The sequence below is a fragment of the Xiphophorus hellerii genome, chromosome 16 (genome assembly GCF_003331165.1).
Source record: "Xiphophorus hellerii strain 12219 chromosome 16, Xiphophorus_hellerii-4.1, whole genome shotgun sequence".
NCBI classification, from domain to species: Eukaryota; Metazoa; Chordata; class Actinopteri; order Cyprinodontiformes; family Poeciliidae; genus Xiphophorus; species Xiphophorus hellerii.
The window spans coordinates 20,139,242-20,156,985 of record NC_045687.1 but is presented as its reverse complement, the minus strand read 5'-3'; the positions used below and the strand labels follow the sequence as shown (position 1 = coordinate 20,156,985).

Sequence of the window (17,744 nt, the reverse complement as noted above, 5' to 3'; positions counted from 1 at the left end):
ATTTTAGTAATTCAAACTTTGCCTAACTTTAATTACCAAGTCATGTTTTTGGTTTTTCCTAATATGGTGTCCTATATCATTTAGCAACTCCTCAAAATTGGAAAGGTAAGGGAACATGCCATTCAGGTGAGGCAGAAGTGTGTTTTGAACTTTATAAAACAGGAAGTGACTTCAAAAACACAGCCTACATTTTCTCATTTCTACAGTCAGAGGAATGAAATTCTCCAGATTTTTTGAGGAGGCTAGTTTCATAACACTTTGTGTTAAGTGTTGTACCAAGGGCAGAATTAAAGTTGTACTGTATTATTCTTTATGACTGTTTTACGAAGCCCAAACTTTATTTCAGAAGAAGTTCATTGCTACGAGTCCTGCATGTGCAGTGGCTTGCAAAACTATTCATACCCGTTTAACTTTTCATATTTTGTCACATTACAGCCACAAACGTAAATGTTTGAATTTTTTTGTGAAAGATCGACACCAGGTGTTCATAGCCCAACCATGCTCTAAATGTCTCCATAGATGTTTCCCTGACCTGTCTAGACTGAAACTAAAGCAAAATATACAATCCATGTAACACTGGTGGTGACGTTTTTGGCACTTTATGGAAAAATAACATGTTTACAGTGAAGATCTGAATGATTTGTAAGCAATGTGCGAACATGACAACTGGCTATCCATTAGCAACAACAATGCTAAAAGGCCTAGTCTCTGGATTAAACTACAACCTTGTTAATGGTTTTTTTAAAATTATTTTTACTTCATGACAAAGTCTGGTTTGCATTTATTGGTTTAAATTTCAAATCTAGAATTCTTAGCTTGGTAGCGTATTTATGTCAATAATGATTACCATTTGAGTGATGATGCTAGCGCATAGGAGTACAAGCAAAAAGAGAAATGTGAACAGAATGAACAAGGAGCAGGCGGGAGTAAGACAGAAACCTTACAGAAATGACAAAAATACAATAAAATGAAGAAAATGGAAATGCTAATTTTGACAGAGCAGTGAGTTGCTTCCCCAGAGAACGACTTAGCGAAGGCATCACTGGAATTACCCCTGAGGTTTGGAAGCACTTCATCACACACCGTGCAAATTATTAAGCGCACCAACCAAGCAAATTATCCCCACAGCCAGCATGCACCTTCTGCTGAACTCTGAACCACAAATCATCAGTTGCATGCTACGCCACAGTGTCGTCTCACCCCATGTTTGTTTAGAAGTTGGTGCGCTTGACTGCCCCTGAAGGCATCATGTGGCTCCTTTAATGTTCAAGTTGAGAGAAGAGATAAAAGCTTGCTGAATGAATTTAGGGGGCAAATATTATGTGTCCTCTTTTATTACAGAAGAATTTGTATGCTGGGCGAAGAGGACTATTATCTTTTTCATGACAATGTTTTTGGAAGAGAATTGTTTTTTGTCTGGATATGAGCATTTCTCCACTTCAGCAGGTTTTTCAGAGTCTTCTACACAATGGTTCTCAAACCTGTTATCACAGCTACTACCAAAGTAAATACAAAGACTATCTTTTGAACTTTTTGAAGCAGTTGTACAAGACAAGATAAATGAAAGATATTTTATACATTGGCAGTGCATGTTTTGTTGAATGATGCCGTTTAATTGATGCATGTGTTCCAGCTTTACCCACAAGTTCAAATTTTCAGGTTGGAAATTGGAAAAGTTAAAAGATAAATCAAAGGTACCACCAAACCAAAACTCAAAATCCAATATGGCCGCCTTACATGTAACCTTAGTCAAAGTCAAACTGAAAAAACTAAAAAAGTTTTATTTCACATCTAGTTTCTGGTTCAGTCTTTCACACTCAGTGACTTTGTTGCCAGAGAGTTTAAGAGTACAAAAGGAAGGCAGTAGCTTGTAATGCTAGTAGCTAGCCTGATACTGAAAACCAACGGCCATTGTTCTTGGGCCATTGTTGTCGTTTCCATCATTGTTGATTTTTTTGGATCTATCATCCAAACAATTAATACACACTTTGCTTCTGAATACGCCTAAAGGCATACTACAGTTTGAGAACCATGGCTCTATTGCAAACCATACATTAAATGTTATTGTATCCACACGGTTTCAATAAAGGCCTTAGTGTTTTTTGCAGCAGACTCCTCCACAGCACGGACGGTTCCTTCGGTCAGAAAGAGGAGCAAGGCAAATTACATCTCAATAAGTTATTTTAACTTTAAAAGATTAGATTTTATACATTTTTGGATTAAATCCTCACTTTTTTTCATCTTTCTGAGGTCCCGCCACTTTGACAAACACCACTCAAAAAGACTTGCAGTATTGACTAGTGGGGAGTGAATACAAATGCAGTTGAAAACCATTTATCATTTCTCTCCCACGTCACAATTAAACACTACTTCTATCACCTAAAAGCCCTATTGAAAGATATTTATATGTGTGGCTGTGACAAAATGTGGCAAACTTTAAGCAATATCAACACAGTTGCCTGGCACCAGCAACAGCAGGGCCATCTACAATCTGACTTATGTTTCAGCATATTTCATTCACCATGAATTACACGCTTTCCTCTCCATTTGATGCTGTTCAAAATCCGGGCCTGCTTCAGCTAACGTGTTCTGGCACATTCTGTACCTTATTCATCACGCATAAAACGAGAGGTTGACATTTTGCCTACTATTTGTCATTACGTCCCATTTGATTTATGCCACGATAATTCAGCTTCAACAACGACAAAAAAAAAAAAAAAAAGCAAGGTTTGTGTATGTAACCACTCTACAGTTCCACTTAGCAATCAGTCAGGCAGTACACAAACAACACGATTATCTCTTTGGCCGCATAAATCAAGCGGAAAGTCATTATGTGATTTAAATAACCAATATGGTGATGGATCAAACTTCACAAAGTGAAGGTGCGTGAACCCACCATTTTGGCTCCGTAGGCCGACATGAAAACACACTCAGGGGCGGTCCTGGCCCTCGGCCGACATGCGTCATTTAGATTACAATGTACCGTCGCTGACACACTTAAGATCTCGTTCTAATATTTGATTTGAAAAAATGTGGGAGAAAGAGTAATACTATAAACACATAGCAAGGCACAAATACATACCATGCAATGAAAAGTAAAATAAGTGAAGCTGACTAACTGTACCATTAGTCAAACATTTATATAATTATGTGTACCACATTTTGATCAAGACACAAATTTCATTGCACAACCGTCAGTTAACATCTAAAGTTGTTTTAAAAGACAGTTTAAACTATTATACTCCAAGAAACAAATTAATTTGGACAACTATTGTAAAAAAAAAAGTTCTACTATTTGTGAAATAATTATTTTTCAAACAAGAAATAGGCAAAAGATTTTACTGCAAAAATGTTTACTAGTGTGGCAGCTGATGCCGCCCTAGAGGTGGAGTCGCCCAGGGCGTCTGCCCACTTCGCCCATATCAGAAAACAGCTACTGAACACACTCATCGATACCATGCAACACACTGGGCTGCGTTATTTTTCTCCTGGTGCTCCAAGAGGCTCACTTTCTAACAAAAATGTCCAAAGGGGCAGTAGAGGTAAGAAGTTTCCCCCTGAAACTGCTGAGGACAGGCAGTGGTTTAATCATCACTGTAAGTCAAACACCAACAAGCTCCTCGTGTGCGCACATCCACCCTGACTGCGTCACGGCGGGGGGAGCAGACAGAAATAAAGTGACGTTCTGATGGTAGAAACGGCAGCTCCAGGCCTAACACTGAAAGGTTTGGCTTCCCGCTGGGAGCTGGCCTTCCTCAAACAGCCTGTCCACCTCAGAGTGCTGCAACTCGTGTTACATTTGGCAGCCTGACAGGTGTGCCTGATAGACCGCGCGTGCAGGTTGAGTTCTTAATGCGCCCCAACTCAGAAGTCACTTGAGTTGACCTTCAAAGGTTAGAGCCACTCCGGCGGTGATGTGGGCGGAGACGAAGACGAAGAGGCTCCTAACTTATCATTACAAAAGGTCGCTTTGTTTCTTTTCTTTTCTTTTTTTGTCTGAGGAAAAGTCCCTAACATCCGGACTTAAACTCTGCAGTGAAGAAATCAGTTCTCAGCAGACCGGAAGGGAGAGAATGACGACTTTAGGTAGATTAAATCAGCTCCTTTTCTTTAGACATAGAAGCACGTCAAGTTCGGTTTACAATCGGTGTTGAAAGCTGGTTTCTTTTTATTTCATCATGCCATAAAATGGAACAGACCACTCTTTCTTAACTAATGGGCCCCAACTAAAAAGTGGGCTGTGGTTCACTCAGCTTGATTTATTTAGATTATGGCTGCAGAACGGATTTACACTTCATAGAACAAGAGGAGGGAATGCTTCGTAACTCTTCTCATACAAGGTGATGATCTCGAACTAAAATAAAAAGCTAACATTAAGATTTAGGGACACAAGTTGTTGACTATCTAAAGATGATTGCTCTCATCAACTAATGAGTAATTGATAAGCTGTCATTTTCTAAAAAAACTGAGCTTTCTCTTATAATAAGAGGGCTAATTATCTTTCCATGACATAAAGGGATAAATTTTTTATAATATGCCTAAATCCCCCAACCCCTCCTCACACTACGTTTCAACATTATTTTGGGTGAGCTGTATTAAACACTGACTGAATAAACAGGAAAAAATAGAAAAAAAGAATAAAATATGTGAAACACTTAATTCCCCATGAACAGAGAAATGTTGATACAGAATCTGTGGCTGTGCTTGAAGGGATGTTAAAACTTTGCTTCATGAAATGCGACAGCTCTCAAAAGTCAACCGCGCTCAATTTTTTCCATCATGTTACAACTTTTCTGCGTATGCCCTCCGCTTTTCTGTCATCACATCCTAGCCTTCATAGCACATCCGTAATTTTTGGTCGAGAAGTTGATGCTGCTCTACCACACAACTCGGCTGAATGAACGCTATGAGGTTTAAACTTAGACAGCTTGTCATGTGTTCATATTTAAAAACAGAAACGCATAAAGTGCATTTCCCATCCCAGACCGAACTCTGTTTGCACCGTTTCTCTTTTCCGTTCTGGTAAGGTCCCGCCATCTTTATTTTAGCAACTGGCTCAGTTTCAGAGTGACCAATAGCGTCCTCTGCTGGATGGCAGCTAAACTACAACAATGAAAAAAGGTCTAAGGGAACGTCATCAGTTAATCGATTGGAACAAATTTTTGTCTAATAACCATTTATTGGTAATAAGTAGATTCATTTTTTGCTTCCCTAAATAGGATAAAATTGTATTAAATTCACAGAAAAGGAGCCATTTTTTTTGCCTACCTGTGGGAAACTCTGCAGGCACTACGACAGTGTCTCCAGCGACCAGCGAAGGGACGATCCACGTGTAACCGTAGCCAGTGATCCCTACGGAGTGGGCCACCTCGAAGATGGTGTTGGCCTCCTCTTTTGTGCAGTAGAGAAGAATCACGGGACTCTGGAGTTTCTTTAGCTGGTTCTGGATCTTTGAATCACCGTCATCCACGGACATGTCAAGCAGGAGAACTTCCTCCAACTCCCAGCCGACGAAGCTGTTCTCAATGGTGTTTCGGATCTGAGACGGACATGGAGAACAAAGATGGGTTATGAGGAAGAACTTCATTAACATCCGAATCCAGTAACATGGCAATATACCATCAAAGCCAGTGTTATGCCACCATATGTACAGATTAAAATTCATTTGTTTGCATTTTAATTCAAACATGGTTATAACACAATACAGCCAAATTCAGTTGCTGCTAAATTATCTGAGGAAAACGTGACTCCAGTTTCAGCCTGAAGAAAAAAAAATCCCAAATGTGACATCATCAAACTTTTGTGTGTTTTAAAATTCAGGTTGTGGAAAAAAAAATAAAAATCTTTCACGTTATTGGCACTGATATGATTCCTGAACCACTCAGTATCCTCAGAACAGTCAAAGCTGAATATAACTTGAACACTGGTCAAAAATATTTGTTTTGACAGAAGTTATTTTCTACTTACAGTACAGACCAAAAGTTTGGACACACCTTTTAATTCAATGAGTTTCCTTTATTTTCATGACTATTGACATTGTAGATTCACACTGAAGGCATCAAAACTATGAATAACACATGTGGAAATATGCACTAAACAAAAAAGTGTAAAACAACTGAAAATACCCCTTATATTCTAGTTTCTTCAAAGTAGCAACCTTTTGCTGTGATTACTGCTTTGCACACACTCTGCATTTTCTTGATGAGCTTCAAGAGGTCGTCACCTGAAATGGTTTTCACTTCATAGGTGTGCCCTGTCAGGTTAATAAGTGGGATTTATTGCCTTATAAATAGTCATGAAAATAAAGAAAACCCATTGAATTAGAAAGGTATGTCCAAACTTTTGGTCTGTACTGTATATGAAAGTAAAAAATAGTTACAGTATAAAATTTTTGTAATTCTTTCCTGGATTGGTTTTATGTCTTATAGTTGAAGACCAAACAAAAAAAAAACACCCACGCCACTGTCTGAAGTTAAATCAGAACAAACTTCTCTCGTTTTAGGTTGGTTAGGATTACCAAAATTATTTTGATCTTATAAAGGCGACAATAATGAGATTTCATTATTAATGCCTTCAAAATGAGAAGTTTACATGCAGAATGATTACTATCTCTTTAAGGAATGAGAGAAAGCTCAAAAGAAAAGTTTCATCTGATTGAACTTCTGACTGTGTGGGGGGAAAATTTAGATAGTTTTCTTATTTTGTGTTTGTAAACTTCTTGTTACTTTGAGACATAATATTGGTAATGCCTCATTTTTAAGCTGGTGGATTTATTGCAAGTCAACACTTTGAAGCCACAGTAAGAAATGTGTTGGATGCATTAAGAAAGTGAGAAATGATGCTAATTAAATGTCTATAAGGCAAACATGAGGGTTGAAAAGTTTCCAGGTGACATTCACATGAGACCAGCTGACAGGCGCCAAACAAACATCTGGCTGCTTTGAAGATTTTTTATTTTTAAAGAAAATCTGGGCATACGTCGCAAAAGCTTTGACCTTTCTCACATTTTGTCACAGAACAAACAACAAACGTTTTGTGTAAATGATCAAAACAAAGTAGCGCATAATTGAAAAGTGGAAGGAAGAAAATCTATAGTTTTTGGTCGACCAACATTTTTCTTCCATTTTCTATAATCTACTCAGTCTGCAGTAAGGAAATATGGTTATAATAAACTCCAATAAATAATATCTGCCAGCAGAACCTCCCTGGGGGGTTCCTTCAGTTTGATTAGGTGTTTTAGTTCACCATATTTCATACGAGTGAGCTGGACCAGATCAGAGCCGAGATAAAGAGCATTTAATATAATTACATGCAATGACATTAGAATCCACATGAAATTTTAGGACTATTCTAATCATCCATATTTCATGAAAAGACATTTATGTGTAGCAAGTAGAAGTAGGGAGGCACAAAATGACAAGTTTTAGGTGCAAAATGAGATTTGAAAAGGGACAAAAGAACCAAAATGACGATGTTTTACTTTGTTTTATTAATTAAATTATATTTTACTGTCCCTCCAGAATTTTGTAACTTTTTTGGTGATTCTATTTTACAGTCAAAATTGCAGATTTTGTGGTGCTAACTTAGAAATATTTGTAAGGAAGTTTGCAATATTTGCACTTATGTATATTGTAAAATGTGATTTTTTTTTTTTTGTTACTCACCATATCAATCACAAACTGTAGCTGGACCTCAAAGCAAGGATGAGGAAAATGTGTCGTAAAAGTAAGAAGTACTGCCACCTGCAGGTGGGAGTTAGTCACCCAAACCCAATGTTTTTGACCGTTTTTGGTTACATTTTTCAATAAACTCAAAGTTAGCTCACAAATAGCTTGAAAAAATGAGAGAATCTGTTTATTTGCTGTGAATTTCCAGGGAATCGCAAAGAACCGGAGTGATTGGTTGAAGTAATTTAGCATCTGGAAGGCCACAGAAAAAGCAATGACGGACCAAATTTGACCACTGGGCCTTGAGTTTGACACGTGTGACGTATCGTCTCGATAACATACTTTGAAGATCGTTATATATTAGACAAAGTAATAAAAAGATCAAGGGGGTGTTAATACTGTACATTCATGATCCTCGGCCTTACCTTGGTGACGAAGTCCTGGTAACCGGGGTAGTACGTTGTGACGATGGAGAAGATGTACCAGTCGTACTCCTCCATGATGTTCAGGATGACAGAAGCCTGCTGCTCGATGGAGGGGCCAAACTGAAAGAACATGGAGTTGTCGTCCTGGCAATAACAGAAAAACAAAGACAGAGTGAAAACGGTTACGCAACGCCGTACGACACTGGCCTGGACTTTAATTTAGCTGGCATTGCACACAGAGGAGAACGGCCACGACTTAAAGGACAGTGGCGGGTTTTGTAACATTATTGGAGCGAACATTAATTTAGCCGCCTTTCTTCTCTGGCTCACTGAGGAGAGCGACAAGAGGACTCCTGTGGACTTGTAATGATACCGGTCATCATTTTCATTAGTTCCCTTTATGACGCCTTTAATGAGTTTGTGGCTGGAACAAATTCTGTGGACTCAAAGCTGCCGTCTTTAATCTTGTCAGCCGCTTTCATCAGTTTGTTTTATTACAACCAACAAGTCTGTTTAATGTTAGATTAGATAATATATTAGAAATCGCACACGTCGAGTGAGCGATTTTACCTCACCCAAATATCCTCTAGCCGGGAAAAAAGATGCGAGCTTCGAGAAAGTGAATGAGCAAACATGGCAGAAACTGCAAAGGAAATTCAAAACGTTCACAGGCCGCATCCCCTCGCCCAGGAAGTGTTAAATCTCAGTTTGACAGATAGAGAACAGGCACCAAATAAATAAGCGGTGCCACCTAACAGACTCTTCAGCAAACATTTCTTAAACACTTCTTTTCAAGCCTGCGCGTTGCGATTGGTGTTGGCACCAGATCGCTGAGCCAGACAGAAGAAGAGGAGGAGGTGAGAACTACTAGTCTAGACACGGTCCAGCAGTTCTGCCTCATCAGGTGGCTGTTGTGTATGTGAGTCGCTGTGTTAAGAGTCAAACTCGATGTACAGTAGCATGTTCATTTTCCTGGAAAGCCATGCTGCAAACGGGCCAATTCACGTCAACGAGTTTTTTCATTGTTTTGTGCATTCGAATGAGGCGATGAACCGTCTTCGAGGTTCTTTCAGAATCAAATGCTCAACGCGAACTGCAGTGACTGATTCACCTGTCACTGCAGTTCCCCTCCTAAACACCAGGCACCACTAGAGAGGAACGTGTCACTGGCTGAATAAAGAAGAGTCCAGCATGAAGTCATTCTTTATAAACAAATGCTTCAGATTTACATTAAAAGTAAAAAAAGTGGGAAACATTAACTGCAATCAGAAATTCTTCTGATTTTTAAAGCAGATGAGTCATTTTTAAACACTTTCTTGGCATGAAAGATCTTCACTCAAAGAATTGCTATGACCAGAAAATAAATTATTTTTTTGAGAAAAAAACAACAACTTTCTAGCAGGAATATGTCCAGTGGATGTGTTCTCAGAACACAAAAAACCATTGAGTGAGCGTTCTTACAGTACTTTACCCAAATATCCTTCAGCCAAGAAAAAGAGATAAAGTTTATGAAAGTAACTGAGTCAGAAGGACATTTTTCTCCACACCCACCAAAACAGAGTTTTGCTCCAGAGTTATGAAGCAACTACATTTTTTTAAATAAAAGATAAGGAACGACCCAGTTCTGAGAGATGAGGGCATAACTCAGTTCATGCCCCACATGTAACACTGTTAGCTGCCAAACTATTGAGGTAAGAATGGGTCTTGTTTGTGAGCATAAAGTTTCCAAGCAAAAAAAAAAAAAAAAGCTTTGTCTTCTGAAGTCTTTTAAACCTCTGTGGCTCACATTATTGTCCTCTCCAAATATTCCTCTATTTTTCTCAGTGTCTGAGCCAAATGAATGGCTTTCCTTCCAATCACCACAAATGGAGCTTGAAGAGAACTAAGTATAGATGGACACAGGAATTAAATGCTATGGCAGACCTTGTCCCCACCACAATGCTCTGACAGCTACATAAATGAATAATACAACAAAACTGCAACAAGTAAAATAATATGAGACTTTCAGCAGCTTCCATCTACTAATGCTATGTGTTATAAAACTGTGCGTGATAAATAATATGAAGTAGCCTTCCGGTTCTTTGGACAAAAAGAGGGAACTGCTACATGTGCATGTCTGCTGTGCATTTACTGTTGTGGAATCACAATCCGACCGGACTTACCAAACAGTGCTTTAACTTCTAGGTAGGGTGCCGGTTTTTTAGGTCTCGGGCACCAACTCTCCTGACTTTTTTCCATCTCTGAGCAAACATGAGCAAACATTTGATTTGAGCTGGAGGCTTTTCCCACACAACTTGAAAATGAATATTACTATCTGGAGCTAAAAGCGCAAATACAATTTTAAAGAAAAGGTTGTAAAAATGATGATGTGTGCCCTTCAAACAATTTCTTTAAATGTATTTAATGGTTTATGTACAGACATGGTAAATTAAAAGTACATAATCTGCTAATCTGGGTTTTGAATTATTCAAATCTAACATCAAGAGCAAATTCCACCGAAACTGAAGAAGTATGTGGAAAAACGAAGCACAACCCCCAGTGGTTCACACTCCCCATTTTACAACAAGCGCTTCAAATATGAAATTTGGTCATTTTCACAGACTTTGAGTCATTTAAAGGGTCACTAAAATGGTATTAGCCTCCTTTGCTTTTAAAGCTACATTGAATAAGCCTTATCTAAGGAAGTAATCACTGTTTGATTATAGTGAAGAAATGGTGAGGGTTATCTAAAACAGGTCTGGTCATCTCTTCATAACATATTTCCACTGTAAAAGCTCTGACATATCTCTCTAACCTGGACCTCCCTGATCACAGAGGTAGATTTACATCCACTCGGATTCACTCTTATCAGGGCTTTAGCAACGATTTGACATATTTCATTCAATTTAGTTTCAAGTCAGGTAGCTTAAACGTTTAAATAAGAATACACAATCTCATAATAAGGTGACTGTGTTTTATCTGGCAGCTTGCTTCACTGGCAGCTTTCTTAAGATGAAGATATAATGACACACAAGCACTGACCTTGCATCATCTTCCCATTTTCACTTCAACGCATTCCTCCATTTCTCTCTGTTCATCCTCTTTCCCCTCTCCCTCCCCTCATTTTTCATCCATCTCTATCTCTTTTCCCGCTCTGCCGTACCCATTAATACCACTGGAATCACGGACAGGGCACACTTATAATTGAATTTCCAGACTTGCGCCGCACGCCCGTTCCCCCCCCTTTATACTCCACAGAGCGCCCTCGTCGCCACGCACCCCCGCCTCGCCGATTCCCCTGGGTTCCTCTCGCCGTATCTCTCTTCATAAGAGCGGTATTAAAGCGGCGCCTAACACACTGAGACCAGAGGTCTGAGGAATTTATATTAGGCTGGGGAGGAGCGCACGCTATGAGAAGAGCCCCAAAAACAGAAAACCGGAAGGAGGAAAGGAAGGAAGGAGAGGAGAATACAAGGACTGACCAAAGAAGGAAGGAAAGAAAAAGGAAAAAAGTATACAGGAGAAAAAGAAACAAACAAATATGGACACAATTTAATAAAAATGAAGCAGAAAAGACAGGGACACAGGAAGAGAAGGACAAGAGCAAGTATATCAGCAAGGAAAGAAGGATAAAGGAAGACAGGAAGTAAGGAAGAGAAGAAGGGTTGAAGAATGGAAAGAAGGAAGGATGCCAATAGTAAGGAAGTATGAAAGGAGGAGAAAAGGAAGAAAGGAGGGAAAGATAAGAAGGATGGGAAAGATAGGAAGCAGGGAAAGAAAGAAAGAAAGAAGAAGGAAGGGAGAACAGTAAGACAGATGAGGTAGTTCACAAGTGAGGAAGGATACAATCAAGGCAAGGAAGGATCAAATAAATGCATGAGGAAGGAAGGATGGATTGAAAGGAAGGAGGAGCAAACACAGGGATAAAAAAATGAAAAAAGGAAAGGAACAAAGGAATGAATGAAGAACTGAAGAAAGAAAGGAGGAAGCAAAAACATGAGGATGTGTACAAAGGAAGACATGAAGAAGGAATTATGGGCATGAGGAAGGAAGTTGGGAATGAAGTGGTGGACCTGGAAGAAAGTAAGAAAAGAAGGAAATACAAGAGGGAGGAAGGATGGAAGGATACAAGCTGAAGGAGGAACATGAGTAAAGACGGAGGGAGGAGAGAACGCAAGAACAAAAGAAATTACAAAATGAAGTATGTACTGTAAGGGAGGAAGTAATGAAGAAAACAAGGAAGCATAAAAGGGAGTAAAAAAGCTTATGGAGAGAAAACAGAAGAGTAAAGGAAGGACACAAAGTTGACAGAATGAATGGGAGGAAGGACACAACATTTAAACAGTGGAACAGAAAATAAATACCAATATTCTTTTTAATCGTACTTCTAGTTAAATCTTTCCCCAAACGCATCCAGAGCAGGAAAATACTGAAATCAATTCCAGTCTTTCCTCAAAACTGCACAGGAACCCTGAGGACGAGGCTGTGAGTCAGTCGACTGAAATTAAGTCCTGCAAAACGCTACTCTTCATTTACAGCTACACCAATTAGGCTTTGGCCACATTATCACCTCTGCTGGCACAAAGTGATCGATTAGCGAGTATTAAAACTCCCAGAGGGGCAGAAAGGCCAGAGAGCCACCCGGCCAGATGCAGGAAGGCGGCCAGGACGGCTTTAATCGGGCCGCCTCCTGACGTCAGTGCTGGCTACTGTACACAGAAAACAATACGAGACTACGCCACATGATGCGGCAGAGTGGATGCTCGGTGGAAGCAATAAAAAGAGAGAGAGGAAACAAACTAAAGCAAGAATAAAAAGATAGAAATGTCCAAAAAAAAAAAAAGGGGGTGGCGGCAGAGATGTGAAGCCTCCAGAGGGACAGGAGCAGAGGACAATGTGGTGACAATGGGATGAATGGAGGAGCGAGGGGGGGCCGTGCCGGCAGATGGCTGTGGCCCTGCATGGAGCGGGGCGAGCGGCAGAGAGCCAGGAGTCGCTGGAGGGCGTGTGTGTGTGTGTGTGTGTGTGGGTGTCAGGCAGTCGGCCAGGCGCTTACACAGAGAGGGAAGGCGACTTTGCCAGAGCTGCCCGACCGCGGAGGACAGCCGCTGTCAGGGGGAACGACAGAAGCGGGACGCGGGTGTCCTCCTCTGTGGGGAAACCTGGGTGTGCTGCAGGACAGAAAGGTTTCCGTGTCTCCACTGACGCGCGTGCAAGCTTTATAATCCTGAATACAGGTGTGTTTTCATTCATAATTCACAACTTTGTGTCAAAGACGGCAAGCTTATTGACGAGTGAAGTTGCCGTCAAACGTTTGTGTTGCAAAAGTTTGCGTTTGTGCCGCTATCGTTTTAAAGATATCAATCAATGTTTCCAGGGTTAATCAAAGGTCAACCAGCCTACCCACATTTACAAAATCACACTAAATATGGTGTTAATCAACTGCGCAGCAAAAATATTTGGTTTGTGCCGTTATAATTTTTAAGATTTACAAAAAAAAACTCCAGACGTCGCCACATATCAGCTTTCCATCCGCCTCTCTCACTACATTAACAAAATCAAATGAAATTTGTGGTGTTAATCAGTTTTGCTACGTTGGTGAAGCAAAAAAAAAAAAGGGGTTTGTGGTTTGTGAAGAAGTTTCCAAAGGTCATCAGAGATCAGTGTGTTTTCCAAGATAACATTGACAAAACTGACATAAATAGTTGTGTTTTTTATTTGTGCCGCTATCATTTTAAAAACCGTTAGTAAATGTTTTCAGAGGTCATCAAAGTCCAACCAATCAGTCCACATTCACAAAGTCAAACAAAATATGGTGTCAACCAACTGAGCTAAGTTTGTGCAGCAAAAATTTTGGTTTCTGCCGTTATAATTTTTAGGATTTACAAAAGAGATCACCAGGTATCAACTTGCCTTCCGCCCTCCGCCACATTAACAAAATCATTATAATTAATCGCAGCATGTTTGATGACGTCGAGTAACACTTAATATCTTTCAAATGATAGCCGCACATATAGAAATAGCATAAATGTTTGACACCAATTTTGTTTAATTTGAAGAATGTGGCGGAGGAGGGCGGGCAACTTCACTCAGGCAGTTTGGTGTGTGTGTTTGTTCTTTTGGGTGGGTGGGCGTGTACGTGTGTGTGTGGGGTAGTCCATGGTTGATGGGCCATGGTGTGCTGTAGTTGCTGTCTCTGCCCCAGAGCTTTCAAATGAGCGCACTCACACACTCCTGAAGCACTTATTCGACTTGAAGGCTGGGAAAGTCGATAGCTCAGGTACTTCAATTACACACACAGGGGCACATCACTGGCTATGAAAGAACCAGATTGGTTGCTGCGCTCTTCCTCTAAAATATGCAAAAAAAACCCCACACAAACACGCATGCACATTTGAGCGGTCTCAAACATATACATCTGCACACTGCCAGCGGAGTGCGAGCACGTGCACAAACGCATCTACGAAAGCTGCAGCACGACCGAAACGCGCCGTGAATGACGAACCAGGATGAGCCTCAGCACTCGTACCTGCTTGCAACGGTGCAGGAAAATGCCGTGAGAGGATCTGCTTAACGGGAGAGTGCGCCGTACAACGAGCACACAGCGAAGGTGAGAGGGAAGGCGGGACAGTACGGGGCGAGGGTCAACATTCACTCCTCCGCCTACAGCGCTGTGTGCAGATGTGCCTAAATGTCACATCAGAGGGGACATGAATGGGACGTCATTTCAGCTGATGAAGGTTTTATTGCTTTGGGTTATGCGCTGGTTGCCACAAGAAAGTGAGCAGCAATGTTATGGCTACAATATATAGTGGTCAAGCTGTGAGAGGTTAGGCTAAGTATAAAGAGTGAGCACTTCATTTTCACTTGACCCTGGCTGGCAGACAGTGTGCATCAAGTTAAAAATCAATAAAAAAAATGTTTTTAAAGTCTGTGTGATCCGTTTGCCGCGATCAGTTTACGTTCACACAATATAATGAAATAGGACATCTCCAAATGACAAATGATGCTTGAAGCAATGGAGAAGGACAAGAACATAAGGTTAGGTAGTTTTTCACACAAATTAAAACCTTTAAGGGTCAGTTTAATGTAAAGCTGACTTTTTTTTCCTTTTTTTTTTTTTAGCTTTACATCATGTTATAATGTCATTCTCTTTATCAAAACATACCAGGAATGTTGCTTTGATTCTTACATTCATGTTTGAGAAATCCGTTAATCTCCCATGGCAACCTTTCAGCTGTACAAAATGCCTGAGTGGACATAGGGGTCCTCCTCGGAGCTGCGGTTTCTGAGCTACCGCCCTCAAAGAGCAGCCCTCCCCCACTCAGCTCCTTCAGACTAGCCAGCAGCAATTAGCAAACGCCTGGTGGAGCTGCGTTTCTGCTCAGCTCATTATATGGGCTACTTCTCAATGAAACACTCGTAAAAACATTGATAAAGGGTTAATAGAAGATCGATGCTGTGATCATTTCCTGAAGAAGGAGTTTCAGGAAGAGCAGAGATTTCTTAAAGAGACAGACGCCCAATTGCAAGGCGTTAAATTACAAAGTCACATTTGATATATAATAGCTGAAGGTAAAGGTTACTTGATTGTGCTGTACAATGGCAATGTGTGCATGGAAAACACTTAATACTGCCCCAATAAAATGTCTCATGCATCTCAGCATACTGTAATACTCGTAAAGAAAGAAATCAATGTCCTGAAAAGTTTTATGCACTAAATGCTCTTTGGAGATCTAATGGCGCACGCTTCAATCCATCATCTGAAAATGACAGCAATACGGTAAACCTACCAATATACAGTCATGACAGACCAGGCAGGAGGACCATTACCCAGAAAATTAGCCAAAAAGGTCCCGTTAACTCTGGAGGAGCTGCAGAGATCCACAACTCTGCCCCACTCAATGTGCCAACATTACAAAATGCTACCAACGCCCCTGATGGATGGACAAAGACTAGCCAAGACAAAGCCAAGGTTGCCTCAAGTATTAAAAATTGATGCTCACAGGAAAATGTGAGCATCAATTAAAATGTTTCTTAAAATGTTTATTTGTAAAATAAAGCTCCCCTAACGGTTATACACTACTTTGTGTTGGTCAATCACAAGAAATGCTAATAACATCCATTGTACTTTGTGAATGTGAAGAGGGTCGAAAAACATGAATACTGTTGCAAGGCAATTCTAACTGTGATTTTGCCACATAATCTTGGATTACGTTCTGGAGCTGTACGCACATCATTTGGGTTTTTTTTCGTCCCCTGTAAGAGGAACTGAGATAAAAACAGAGATAAGAAAATGTAAGCCGTAGAGCCAATGGAGTATGTCGCTGGGAGGGTTTTTGGCAATGCATATTTCTGTCCTGCCTATAAAGGATCCTTTGAACTTGAACAGGGGGGTGTTGCTATTGACTGCTGCTGCACTTCCTGATGGAGAGTACAGCCAGCGTGGAATAGAGGAAGAGAGAGAGAGAGGATGGAGGGATGATAAAAGAGAGTGCTGGAGTGGGAGGTGAGGAGAGAAGGAACAGCTGGCCTTCGCTTTAATATATGAACTGAAAAGACGGTGGGAAGGAGACAGAAACTCACCACAGCCACAGGCATTCATCGGCAGAAAATGATACGAACACCGCCGACGTTCAGCTCTGATAAACCACATGCGCCGAAATTATTGATAACAAGCTCCCTCCCTCCCCGCACTTCACACACACACATATATACACACACACACAATTATTATCTCTACCTCAATTAAACCTGAGCTCACTCCCAGCCTCCTCGTCTCCTTCTGTTTCCCTCTCCTCGTGCCCCATCGTCACATCTCTTATCAAGCAAGCCTACTTATCTTTAATCAAACACATACAAGCTTAATTGGCTCGAACATTTGTCGGAGCGTCATCTAATTAGCGGTGACCTTATTTAAGTACTTTTTGAGTCTCAATTAAAAACGGACACGTCTTCATTAAAGCGTTGGGCTGAATCCGCCCCAAACTAGCTCGGAAAAGCAAAGGGACGCGCGTGCGGCCGCCCCACACGTCACGCGCGTTAAAACTTAGAAAGACGGAAATGAGAGAAGTGGTGGGGATCAAATCAAGTGTCAGATGAGGTTCAACTTGAAGCACAAATGCCAAAAAAAAATCGAGCAAGTGTTTCTCTGTGGCCCATTTCTGCTCCAAGTTTAGCCGAGGACCTAATGAGGCAGTCTGGTGCCGCTGCTCCTGTTTGTCCTCTGGTCCTTGTAGGCCGCTAATGGGTCTGTCACAGAGCGAGTCTGGCTGAGCCTTGTACAACCAGGCGAACGAGGCTCGACGGGGGAAGGTGAGCGAGTGAAACGCACAGCTGTTCACGTTTTGTGTGAGTTTCTGCTGCTGAGAGACGCTAAATGAATATTAGGCGAGATGGAATAACTAATGGATGAGTGAATTCTGTAGGATATTACAGATTAATGGCTCATCGAATGGTTGAACCCAAATGTAGGGGTGGACAGTGCCGTGTGGATTTTGTTCACAGTTGTTCATTGTTAATCAGAATATTCAATCTGACATGTAAAAAAAAAAAAAAGATTATAAAAAGTGTAAAATGTAAAGTATATAACCATTTAAAAAGACAAATATGTACCGTCTCCCCACTGTATGATGCAGTCACCTCTGAAGATATGCCAAACTTTTCAAATTAA

The 17,744-nt window shown here is 40.7% G+C and overlaps 1 protein-coding gene across 3 annotated transcripts in view; it reads right to left on the bottom strand.

Annotated features, from left to right (window-relative positions):
• Nucleotides 1-17,744, bottom strand: part of grin2ba (glutamate receptor, ionotropic, N-methyl D-aspartate 2B, genome duplicate a) — a 171,999-nt gene that overhangs the window by 60,864 nt on the left and 93,391 nt on the right. For all 3 annotated transcript variants that reach the window (XM_032586919.1, XM_032586917.1, XM_032586918.1), the window contains 2 exons: nucleotides 8,093-8,236; nucleotides 5,269-5,539 (listed from right to left, as the gene is read on the bottom strand). In XM_032586919.1, coding sequence (XP_032442810.1) covers nucleotides 5,269-5,539; nucleotides 8,093-8,236 — 415 coding nt within the window. The remainder of the gene's footprint in view (nucleotides 1-5,268; nucleotides 5,540-8,092; nucleotides 8,237-17,744) is intronic.